The sequence below is a fragment of the Aegilops tauschii genome, chromosome 5 (assembly GCF_002575655.3).
Source record: "Aegilops tauschii subsp. strangulata cultivar AL8/78 chromosome 5, Aet v6.0, whole genome shotgun sequence".
In the NCBI taxonomy this organism is placed as follows: domain Eukaryota; kingdom Viridiplantae; phylum Streptophyta; class Magnoliopsida; order Poales; family Poaceae; genus Aegilops; species Aegilops tauschii.
In genome coordinates, this window is record NC_053039.3 from 570,194,643 (window position 1) to 570,205,225 (window position 10,583).

The 10,583-nt window shown below is 45.2% G+C and overlaps 1 protein-coding gene and 1 pseudogene across 1 annotated transcript; both read left to right on the forward strand.

Annotated features, from left to right (window-relative positions):
- The first annotated feature begins 3,904 nt into the window (after positions 1-3,904).
- Positions 3,905-5,794, forward strand: LOC109746951 (FBD-associated F-box protein At2g26860-like). The gene is made up of 3 exons (XM_073499531.1): positions 3,905-4,816; positions 4,903-5,049; positions 5,633-5,794. Exons 1-3 carry the CDS (start codon positions 3,905-3,907, stop codon positions 5,792-5,794), a joined length of 1,221 nt encoding a protein of 406 aa, XP_073355632.1.
- Positions 5,795-6,401: 607 nt separating this feature from the next.
- LOC141022743 (disease resistance protein RGA2-like) lies at positions 6,402-10,149 on the forward strand (annotated as a pseudogene).
- The last annotated feature ends 434 nt before the right edge of the window (positions 10,150-10,583 follow it).

The window sequence follows — 10,583 nt, forward strand, 5'->3', positions numbered from 1 at the left end:
GACTTTCGTGTGTGTGTGCGTGGTTTTGTGTTGGACCTTGTTGGATGCTTGTGGTACGGTTGGCTTTATAATATAAAGCGGGGTGAAAGCCTTTTTCAGTAAGAGCTAGAGTTGTAGGTGAGCTCGAATTTAAAGAGGTACGTGAAAGAGTTCTTCCAAACGAGGGGAGCTGAGAGCCTCCTTGAGTGAGATTTTCTCATTAGTAGCAAAGCAGTACAACTCACGAAATTTATTTATGAGTGCATTATCACTCCACTTGTCACACCAGAACAGAATGGTGTTACCTTTGCCCAACATGACAGAAAGCAGCAGATTTGAAACCAGACATTAACTTCAGCGTCTTCTTCCACCAAAAAGAGTCAACCACTCCCGTCATTAGATGATCCATTAGAGTAGTAAATCTCCCAAATTAGCTGGACACTGGGCAAATCTAGTTGATTAAAGAATTTAAGCAAATGCTTAATCAAGAGGGGTTCATTATTGGTAGTACACCCCTAGACCACCAAGGTCTTTAGCTAGAAAAACTTTGTCCCAAGCAATCAAGGAAGGCCCTCTTTATTCCATGTCATACTTTCTCTAGAAGCAATTCCTTAAGTATTTGTTGATCTGCTCAACTACAGTCATAGGGAGCTCCAAGGAACACATGAAGAAGGTTGGAATACTAGTGAAAACAGATTTAACTAACCAAAGCCCCCCATAGGACAAAAAAGTTGAGCAACCAGACGGCCTCAATTCTCTGCACGAGAGAGATATAATCCTTCACTTTAGGTCTAGAAAGGCAGAGAGGAAGCGCTGCTAGGTGCATGTAAACCCCCCTAAACACAACCCAAAATAGAGGTGTGATACTGATACTTCATAGTGCATGAGCAAATTCTGTGAGTGTTGGAGTTGAACTAGGCAAGCAGGTAGGGCAGGAATGGTGGGATCAACATATTGAATGGTTGGGAAATCATGGGAAGGAACACTATCAATGGGAGTTCTGACTAGTTCATTTGCCATAACATCATTAAAAATTGATTGAAGCAAATCTGTAGCTAGCACAAAATTGAGTGGAGATAGGGTATCTCAGTGCCCTACTCCCTTTTGCATGGAAATTGTTTGTCTTGGATACAATTTAGAACAATTGTTCTATGATATTTTCATATATTAAAAACAAGATAATATGCACAAATGTAGGGGGGGGGGGGGGGAGTTTCAGGTTCAACCAATTCCTTTCTTTGGAAACAACAAAAATTGCGGGAACTAGAAGTGATAAACTGGAAGATGGACCTCAATCCATCTCTGGATAATTCGAAAGTAACTTGTCTTATTCTATGACTCATGATCCTGAGATCCTGTTTCAACAAAAGCTTCCGTGTGAGAAGGTTGGGTTTGATATTATAAAAAATCAGATGGTTCATCTTCATCCAAATATTCCAGCAGTCCATAACTAAAATGGCAATAGCAATTCTTGGAGGTAAAGCAGTAGCATCAAGTTGAACATCACTGACCACTAATATCGGTGGTTTTGTGTTGGATTTAGTTATAGTAAGAGCATCTACAGCCGGGCGCCACAAACACCTCTCAAACGCCCGGGCGAACGGCCTGGTCATTGACCGGTCACAAAACATTAACCCACCCGGGCGCCTCAAACCGGCCTCAAACGCCCGGGCAGTCCGGCGCCCCTCATATCCTGCCCAAATATGGGGTGGATATGGAGCGGCCCGGGCACATCCAGGCACGTCTGCCACATCATAGTTGATAGGCCCAGCCCACGACCGACCCCACGGTTGTCCCACAAAAATAACCATCCGACTCCTCGCTCGGAACCCTAGCTCGCTCGCTCTCCTCTCTCACTCCGTCCTCTCCTCTTCCAACTTCAATTCCGATCCTATCCGGCGCAATGTCGAGCTCCGGTGGCCACTCCAGCTCCAACGTTGACGTCAACGAAGAGCTGGGCCTCCGCATTGCCTTGGAGTGGTCCAAGGTGGACACCAAGGGCATCTTGGAATTTGGAGCGTCGCCACAGCTCCCGCCCCGGTGCAGCGCGGACGCCGGAGCTGGCCTCTCCCGGCCCGCGTGCAACTCCGCCAGTGTAGCACAGTCTGTTCCGCCCCCGTGCCATCCCCTTTCCCCATCAGCCGCTGCTCCCGGGGGGCAGTGGTAGGTGCTGGTGCCAGCGCCGTCGGCCCGCACCGCCCGCCATTAGAGGCAGCAGGCAAGGGAGAGGGACGCGGCAGAGAAGTTTGTGCGCCGCCGCCACAGGATGTCGGCGGAGCCCGACGAGGACAAACGGCTCCTCGCTTGGGTGTACTGCCGGTCGCTCATGACAGCGAAGACGGACGCTCGATGCGTGCGACAAAAGAACGTGAAGGCGCTCTGGCTTGTCATAGAGTAGTCGGAGCGCGAGGCGAAGGAGGCAGCGGAGGCGGCTCGGCTCGCCAAGTTGAAGCAGCAGCAGGACATGGCCGTCCGCCTGATGAAGGGGTTGATCGTCCTCTCTGACTCCGACTCCGACTCCGACTCGGATGACGACCACATCTCCAACTGCTCCTCCGACGACCAAGATCCTCCACCAGCCACGGACGCCTACAACTACGCCGGCGACCGGAAGGGGAAAGGCCCGGCGAGGAAGTGGTGAAGACGCTCCTCCTCCTATGTTCATTATCTTTTTTAGTTGTTGAAGTGAAGAACTTGTCCGGCGATGAACTCCGAAGATTTTTTGGATGATGTACAATTCATTGATGTGCATTTGGTTGACCGTTTGATGTCGATTTCATTGTGCGTTTTTCTTTTTTTCCGAAAGTCATTGTGCGTTGTTTGATCACGTAGAGTAGCTCTACGTTGCATGTCTAATATCGATATAGGATGTTGGATATGAGGTACGCGGATATGGAGAGAGAAACTTGAGGCATGGCCGAGCAGGGCTCGCGGACGCGGGCGTTTGAGTGCTCGGGTTTGCTATCCGTGGCTGTAGACACTGGCTGTAGACGCTCTAAACAAGTAACAAAATAGCTAAGCTAGCTACTGCACGAGACAATATAGCATCACGTGGAGGGAGGACAGATAAACACGGTGCAGGAGAGTATAGCATGAAAAGAATCAAACGATGGAGCACAAAGGATACTACACGTGCAAACACACAGGCACGGCCCAAGCGAATGTACATATCTCTGTTTTGTTCTTAAAGCATTTGTATAGGTGGGTTTTATGAGACATTTCTTTAGTTGGAATCGTTGTGTTTTTATTCAATCGCTGCAAACTCCGAAGCTACCACGGAGTCCATGCACCAAGATGACAACTGGAATCAAGTTTTACAAAGTTTTTTCACGCAACCTTTCCCGGCCAATACACGTGCTATGCTATTTCGCACCCAGCCCACCATAAAATTTGAGCTTCAATAACTAGTGAATGTTCGGTGAAGGATGGCATTTGCGAACGATTTTCATGATGGTTTTAGGTATAGGAGGGTTGCAATTTTTTCGGACTAGCATGGTAATTGCTTCCTAGAGATTGCGTCTTGGAGTTTCTTCTCTGTGACCATCCGCCCGTTAGTATTACCGTAAAATATTTGTACCGGTGGGTTTTGTCAGGTAGTTGTAGTGGCTGTACAGTATTTGCAAAAAATTCCAATAAAAATGAAGTATCGGCAAAAAAAAAATCTCTAAGTCTCGGCAAGAAAAAATCTCCTGGGGGAAAGTGACAGCACGGCACGAGGCTTATTCTTCTCCTTACTACTCGTTCCCACCGTGGAGAGATCCGATCCAATCCAATAGTTCGACGATACAATCCAGCACCAAATCGAAGCTAACCACGCAATCTCAGCGACTAGCAGCCGCGTCCTCCGAGCAGGGCGCCAAGGTCGCATCTCAGGATTCTAGGGTTTCAATCAGTTAACTAATCAATAGGGCTCTGGATTCCGGCCATGGAGTCGCTGCCGCGCAAGCTCAACATCGACAGAGACGAGGACAGAATCAGCGCGCTCCCTGACGAACTACTCCTCGAAATCATTGAGCGCCTTGACCTGCCCGAGGCGGTCCGCACCGGCGCAGTCTCGGCGCGGTGGCATCATCTCCCCTACCGGCTCTCCCGCCTGCACCTCGACGTTGGCTACTTCCAAGGCGCCACGCCGTCCGAGGTCATGGACGCGTTCACGAGCGCTGCGCAGACGCTGTTGTCTGTGGTTCCTTTGGACGAGTGCGACTGCGAAAGTGACGCCCTCAAGACCCTCATCCTCACCTTCTACGTGTCATCTCCTCACCTGAGCTCCATAGGCCGCACCATCGAGGACCTTCTGAGCTACGGAGATACCGAATGCCTTGAGTTTTGCATATTCCCGCCGCCATCCCTGCTGCTCGCCCCACTGCTTGCTGAGTTCGGGAAGCAGTTCATGTCCTTCTCCCGTGCCTACCCGGTTGCCTTCCAGTGTCTCACGAGGCTTACACTCAAGAACCTTGTGTTTGGACATTCCGATGTCACCGACCTCATTAGTGCTTGCAATGAGCTCAAGCACCTCACCCTGAGTTCCTGCAGACTGGTTGATGAGCAGTCGGCATTCAAGATTGATACCCCGTGCTCAGGGCTTGGGAAGCTTGACTTCATCCGTTTTCGTTGCGAACGGATCGAACTCATCTCCGTCCCCAAGCTCACGACAGTGGTGTGCCGTTCTCGGCGCTATGAGAACCCTCTGGTGCACTTCGGCGATGTTCCCAAGCTTCGCCGAGTGAACCTCGGTTATTATGCCAATGCATGGCACGCGCCACTCATGTTGAGCGACTGCCTTCCAAGGAGTTCCGGGAATCTGTCGAAACTGAAACTCAATTTTTTTTGCCAAACGGTAAATTTAATTCTGTCCATTTACATATCATCTGCTCTTCTTCTTTACCAAGTTCAGCTGTGTATCTTGTGTCCTTCATGTTACAGATTTGGGTTCAGCCGGAGCAGCCGAAGCATCTGACTGCCATATTCAGAAACCTGGCCAATGTCTATCTTTCTGGTATCTTCCCTGAGTGTGATCTGAGCTGGACCCTGTTTATCCTGCAAGCTGCACCTGCCCTGCAGAATTTCAAAGTATGGATATGACTCTTTCTAGAATGGCATGTTACTTGAATATTCAGCATTAACAATATAGCAGGAAGTTGATCTGATTTTCAATCACTCACCAAATCTAGTCTACCACAAAAGATAAAAGTAGTGCGTACAGTATCCTCCTGTATTGTACCTCGTCTTAGAGTTGTCCAAAATTCTCTCCTTGCTTGTTTGGCAAGGAGGAAAGATACACATACCTTTTCATTAAAATTACTTGTTACAAAGTATTGATTGAAAGAAACAAATAAACACGTGAGCAACAAAGCAGGATTAAAATTACTTGTTACAAAGTATTGATTGAAAGAAACAAATAAACACGTGAGCAACCTAGGATTCAGTTCATGCAAATTCATCAAAAAACCCTACAGGGGGGCCTAAATTTAAAATATATTTTTGAACCTTAGATTTCAAATATTAGTATTGAGTGTGTTGAAGTTAGCTATCCACGTGGACAGGGACCATGACCTAGTTTCGAGATCTGATGTGTTTATAGAGATGGTGAGTCAATGGAGGCTTCCTTACTCTTGAATCTGAAGCCATTTGTGCTACCACACTACCGGAACAGGGCTGGATGCCGACGGCCAAACATATGCCGATGGCCCCCATCGGCCTACTCCAGGCTATGCCGACAGCCGGGTCCAGGCCGTCGGCGTACAACAGCTGTTGGGCTATCCCCAGCTGTGCCAACGGCCCCCGTCGGCACAGAAAAGCCGTCGGTTTAGCCTAGGCTACGCCTACAGCTGTCGTCGGCATACACGGGCCGTCGGCATAGCAGCGGGCCCGGCGACCCGCTCGTGACGGGCGGCTAACCGCGTCGGAACTATGCCGACAGCGGAGACGGGCGGCCGTCGGCATAAATACGGGTGCCATGTCATCGGTCCGAAGCGCACCGACCAGGACCCTATGCCGACGGCATATCTGTGCCGACGGTCTGACAAGACTACGCTAAGGTCATCTACGCCGACGGGCCTATGCCAATGGCAGCCGTCCGCTTAGATTTACGCCGATGGGAAGAAGCCTATGCCGACGGCCCTTGGCCGTCGGCATAGGCCGTTGATCCGGTAGTGCCAGGATGCATAGGACTGAGTAGTAGCCATTCCAAGAAGGCCCTTCCCTTCCACAGCCTGTTGCAACTCCTGATGTGAAGCCCTACTTCCAGCAAATCAGCCTCTAATGGTGGATCCAGTGACCATGCTAGGCATGAAAGCCATAGGATGGGTCACAGCGCCTATCATCTCTGAGCTTTTCAAGAAATGCGTCAACTATACCTCAGATTTCACGCATGAGAGAAGTTAGGACAGCTTGGTCCAAAAGTTTTGCTGCTCGAGCGGGCTATGGAGGTATTTGAGGAGTTCCCCAACAGGTCTCGTGTGGAGCAGCTCTTCAACGATCTTGAGAATGCTTTCTATGAAGCCGAAGACATCTTGGATGACATTGAGTATCATTGTCTTGAGAAAAAGATGCAAGATGACAAGTTCAAATCAGATAGCAGCGTGCCTCTACGTAAGAGGTGTTGGCTGAAGAAACTCCTGCCCAAGGCCAAGGGCTCCCCCCCTAAAAAAAAGGTTTGTCCTTATTGTCTATGTGTTTCGGTTTCTCACATGTTCTGAAATATTGCGGTGCTACATATCTGATAGGTCACATGATAAGAAATGACCCTTTTTGTCTACGTGTTTCGGTTTCTCACATGTTCTGAAACATTGTGGCGCTACATATTTGAACTTTTGAAGACGATTCAACTGCAGTCGAATAGTTTTGTAGACAGGATCCTTTCCTAGTTATGTTAAGATGATGCAGTCCTCATCAATATGGGCAAAAGCAATCATCATCAGTTACTACTACTTCGCCTTCAATTATAGACACAATTTTCAGGGCCTGTGCCCGGTAACTTTGACTTTTTCTAGTAATTGTTTGGGTAGTGCCGGGGGGCGTTTTGGCTCCCGGGAGCATCTGCTTGCTCCCGGATGAACAGTAACTCAAGAAAGTGGTAAAATGTTTTCAAAATATTCTGATTTTTTTGTGGATATTCTTGTTAGTGTCATAACCATGCTTGACAATATTCATGCGAAACGGAGCTGTAGCATTTCGTCGGTAAAAATATATTTGGGTTGACATTTTGGGGTAACATTTGGTGTTCTAATTTGTCTTTTTTGCGTAGGCCAAAATATTTCACCCTTTTGCCTAAAACTTTGTCGGTAGCATTTGGATGTGACTATGAATACATAAAAAATTGTTGGGATTTTTTTTGATATTTCAAAAATTATTTTTCGCGCACAGCCCGGGAGCCAAATAGATTTCCGCATATTTGTGGCACAATTCACTCTTCTAGCAAACCATGCCACGCTTGTTTTACACACAAACCCTTGCTAAGGGTGACTTAGAAATTCTAACCCTTTTTATATGTTTACGCTTTATTTTTTGCTGCAGTCCCCATAAAAGTCCTATTGTTTGTTGACACTACACCCTTTGATTTTTTTTCGCAGGCTACTGGTATGTGAAAGAAGGATTTGAAAGAAAGCTTAGATAAGATAAACGATATTATAACCAATGCATTCAAATTTGTAGAACATCTCAACTTATCAACCATGATTAATTTCAATTGAAGCCAAGCTGCTCCTGCCAGTTCAGAAGGCGCAGTCACTACGGGGACCCCTCCGCCAATAGTATTCGGGCGAGATAAAGAGCGTGACAAGAACACGGAAATGCTTCATGAGAAGGAAGCTGCTGATCAGCCAAATACCAACAATGGTTTATGTTATTCTGTAATTGGTATTCATGACATTGGCGGGTCTGGGAAATCTACCCTTGCATATTTAGTTTATGCCCATGAGAAGGACCAGCAAGAAAAAAAGGGCGACTATTTTGACCTTGTTATGATGGTTCATGTTTCTCAGAATTTTAGCATGGGTGACATTTTTAAGGAAATATTTGAGGTAGCTACAGGAAATTCGTGCCCTCAACTCAATAACCTTAACACCCTACAAGATAAGTTGGAGGAAATTGCATGGAAAACGATTTCTCTTGGTTCTAGATGATGTCTTGTGCGATATTAGGGATGAGAGGCAGCATGGGTACCTGCGGCAGATATTTTCTCCGCTGAAGGCTAGAGAAGTAGGAAGCAAGATTCTAGTGACTAGTAGAATTGAAGATGCATTACTAGTTTTGGGTGCTAAAAAACTGAGATGTGTTCCCATATCTGACTTGGATGATGATGTCTTCTGTAAGTTGTTGATGCACTATGCACTTGAAGGAGCAATTCTAGATGATCATGTTCGAAGAAGACTGAATGTGGTTGGGGCTGACATTGTAAAAAAGTTGAAAGGGTCGCCTCTATCAGGTATGAGACCTGGTGCTGAGTTTTGGAGAATAGCTAGAAATGATAAGTTTGTCGCCGGGACCATGGGAGCTCTATGGTGGAGCTACAAACATCTCGATCAGCATGCTAGGCGATGATTTGCTTATTGCAGTATTTCCCCTGAAAAACATCACCTCCAGTGTGATGAATTAGTTGAACTGTGGGTGGCAAAGGGTTTATAAGAAGTACTAATGAAGAGGAGGAATTGGGAGATATCGATCGAGAATACTTCTATGAACTAGTGTCAACCTCATTTCTGCACCAAGGAGGGAAGGACCAAAATGGAAAGGACTACTTTTTAATGCATGATATGCTGCATGATTTAGTAGGGATGGTCGCCAGAAGTAATTGCTTTTGAGTCGAGAATGGCAGCGGCTAGGGAAAAGAATTTTGGACAGGAGAAGTTCCTTGAGATGTTCGACATCTTTATATTTACCAATATAGTGGAGCATTCATGACCAGAAAGATCCTTGAATTAAAAAAATTGTGGACTCTCATGATTTATAATGCTGGTTGGGGTTCGGCAATCGAGGAAGTCATCAAGATTATATTCAAGGTTCTGCTGAAACTACGGGTACTGGCCCTAAATTTGCCTTTAGTTATGCTCTCAGTCCCTGAATCTGTTGTCAGTTAAAGCATCTTCGCCATCTTAGCTTCGGGACAGAAACATCAAGCTTGGTGATTTTACGAAGAACACTAACCAAGCTTTACCATATCCATCTGCTACATTTTGGTGGTGGTGTAAGTTTAGACTCTTCCACTGCTAGCCTCACCAACTTCTTTCACATATCCTTCTTCTTCACATATCGCGGGTAAGGTAAAGCAACTAAGGGACCTAAACAAGCTTAGCAGCAGCCTGTGTATCAATGGTCTTGAAAATGTTGAGAGCAACGAGCAAGCTGTTGAAGCCAATCTATCAGCCAAAGAACGACTCACGGAACTCACACTGAACTGGGATGGTGACAGTTGTTGTCCAGAAGCTGAAGCTGAGGTACTTGAGGGCCTTCGTCCTTCCATATGGCTTGAAAGTTGAAACACTATGTCTCTCATACTACAAAGGTTTGAGGTATACAAATTGGATGGTGGGTAAGCAGGCGCAAAGTATCTTTTACCGGTGGCGGGATGTACCGCCACAGCATCCACCACACAGTGCCTTTAAGATCTGTGCAGTTCTGGTCCTACTCCATAAGTATAGCTATGTATTGTCCAACTCCCATCTTCGTATCTCGGCACTTAAGTCAAATCAGTGGTCCCCTCCATCCCATCCACGCATGCATGACACATATTATCTCTCCTCCCAACATGCATGACACGGGCACAATCGATCTCATCTCTCCCTCACTAAATTCATGTCCTTTTATTTCTCTTTAGATAATTTCAATCATTCATATCTTTTAAGCTACAAATTTATTTTTGAAACTTTTTATATATTTGAATTCCTAGCGACGAGACCTTTCGAACAAGACCAATTTTCAATGCATTTAAACTAGTTTCAATTTTACCGTTTCAAACAAATTTATGTTGTCAGAACTATGTTAAAAATCCATGTATTGAAATAACTGAAATTATTTTAGAATTCAGTGAAATCTAGTTATTTTGAAATAAGTGAAATAACCTTTCTATAATAAGTGAAATTATTTTCTTGAATTGAGTGAAATCATTTTTTTCATACACATGACAGATATTCCGGTGTGAAATACGTGAAGCTTGTTATTTCAAAGTATTGAAAGTAGTTATTTGATACAAGTGAATTATGTGTTTTAAAATGAACAAACTCACTTTTCCAAAATATGCTTTTTTTCTTAGTGAAATCTGTATTTTGAAACGACTGAAACTTGTTTTCTTAATCGTGTGAAATTATTTTCTCTAAATTGAGTGAAATCGGTTATTACAAATAAGTGAAATCAGTTTATTTAAGATACGTGAACCAAGTGTTTTTGTAATGAGTGAAACCTTATTTTAACTCATGAAAAATAAATTTCTCAAAGGAGTGAAATGTGCCTTTTCAAATTAGTGAAATACTTTTTTGAAAGAAGTGAAATACATTTTTTCTGAATTAAGTGAAATAGGTTTTTCGAATTGAGTGAAACCAATTTATGAAATAACCGAAATCATTGTTTGAATGATTGAAATCGTTTCTTGAAATGAGAAATATAATTTC

Bases quoted from the DNA above. Each gene is read 5' to 3' on its own strand.
- LOC109746951 (XM_073499531.1), top strand. From the start codon at position 3,905: ATGGAGTCGCTGCCGCGCAAGCTCAACATCGACAGAGACGAGGACAGA. The intron at 4,817-4,902 runs GTAAATTTAATT...TTCATGTTACAG, and splicing joins TCAATTTTTTTTGCCAAACG to ATTTGGGTTCAGCCGGAGCA. The intron at 5,050-5,632 runs GTATGGATATGA...CTACCGGAACAG, and splicing joins CTGCCCTGCAGAATTTCAAA to GGCTGGATGCCGACGGCCAA.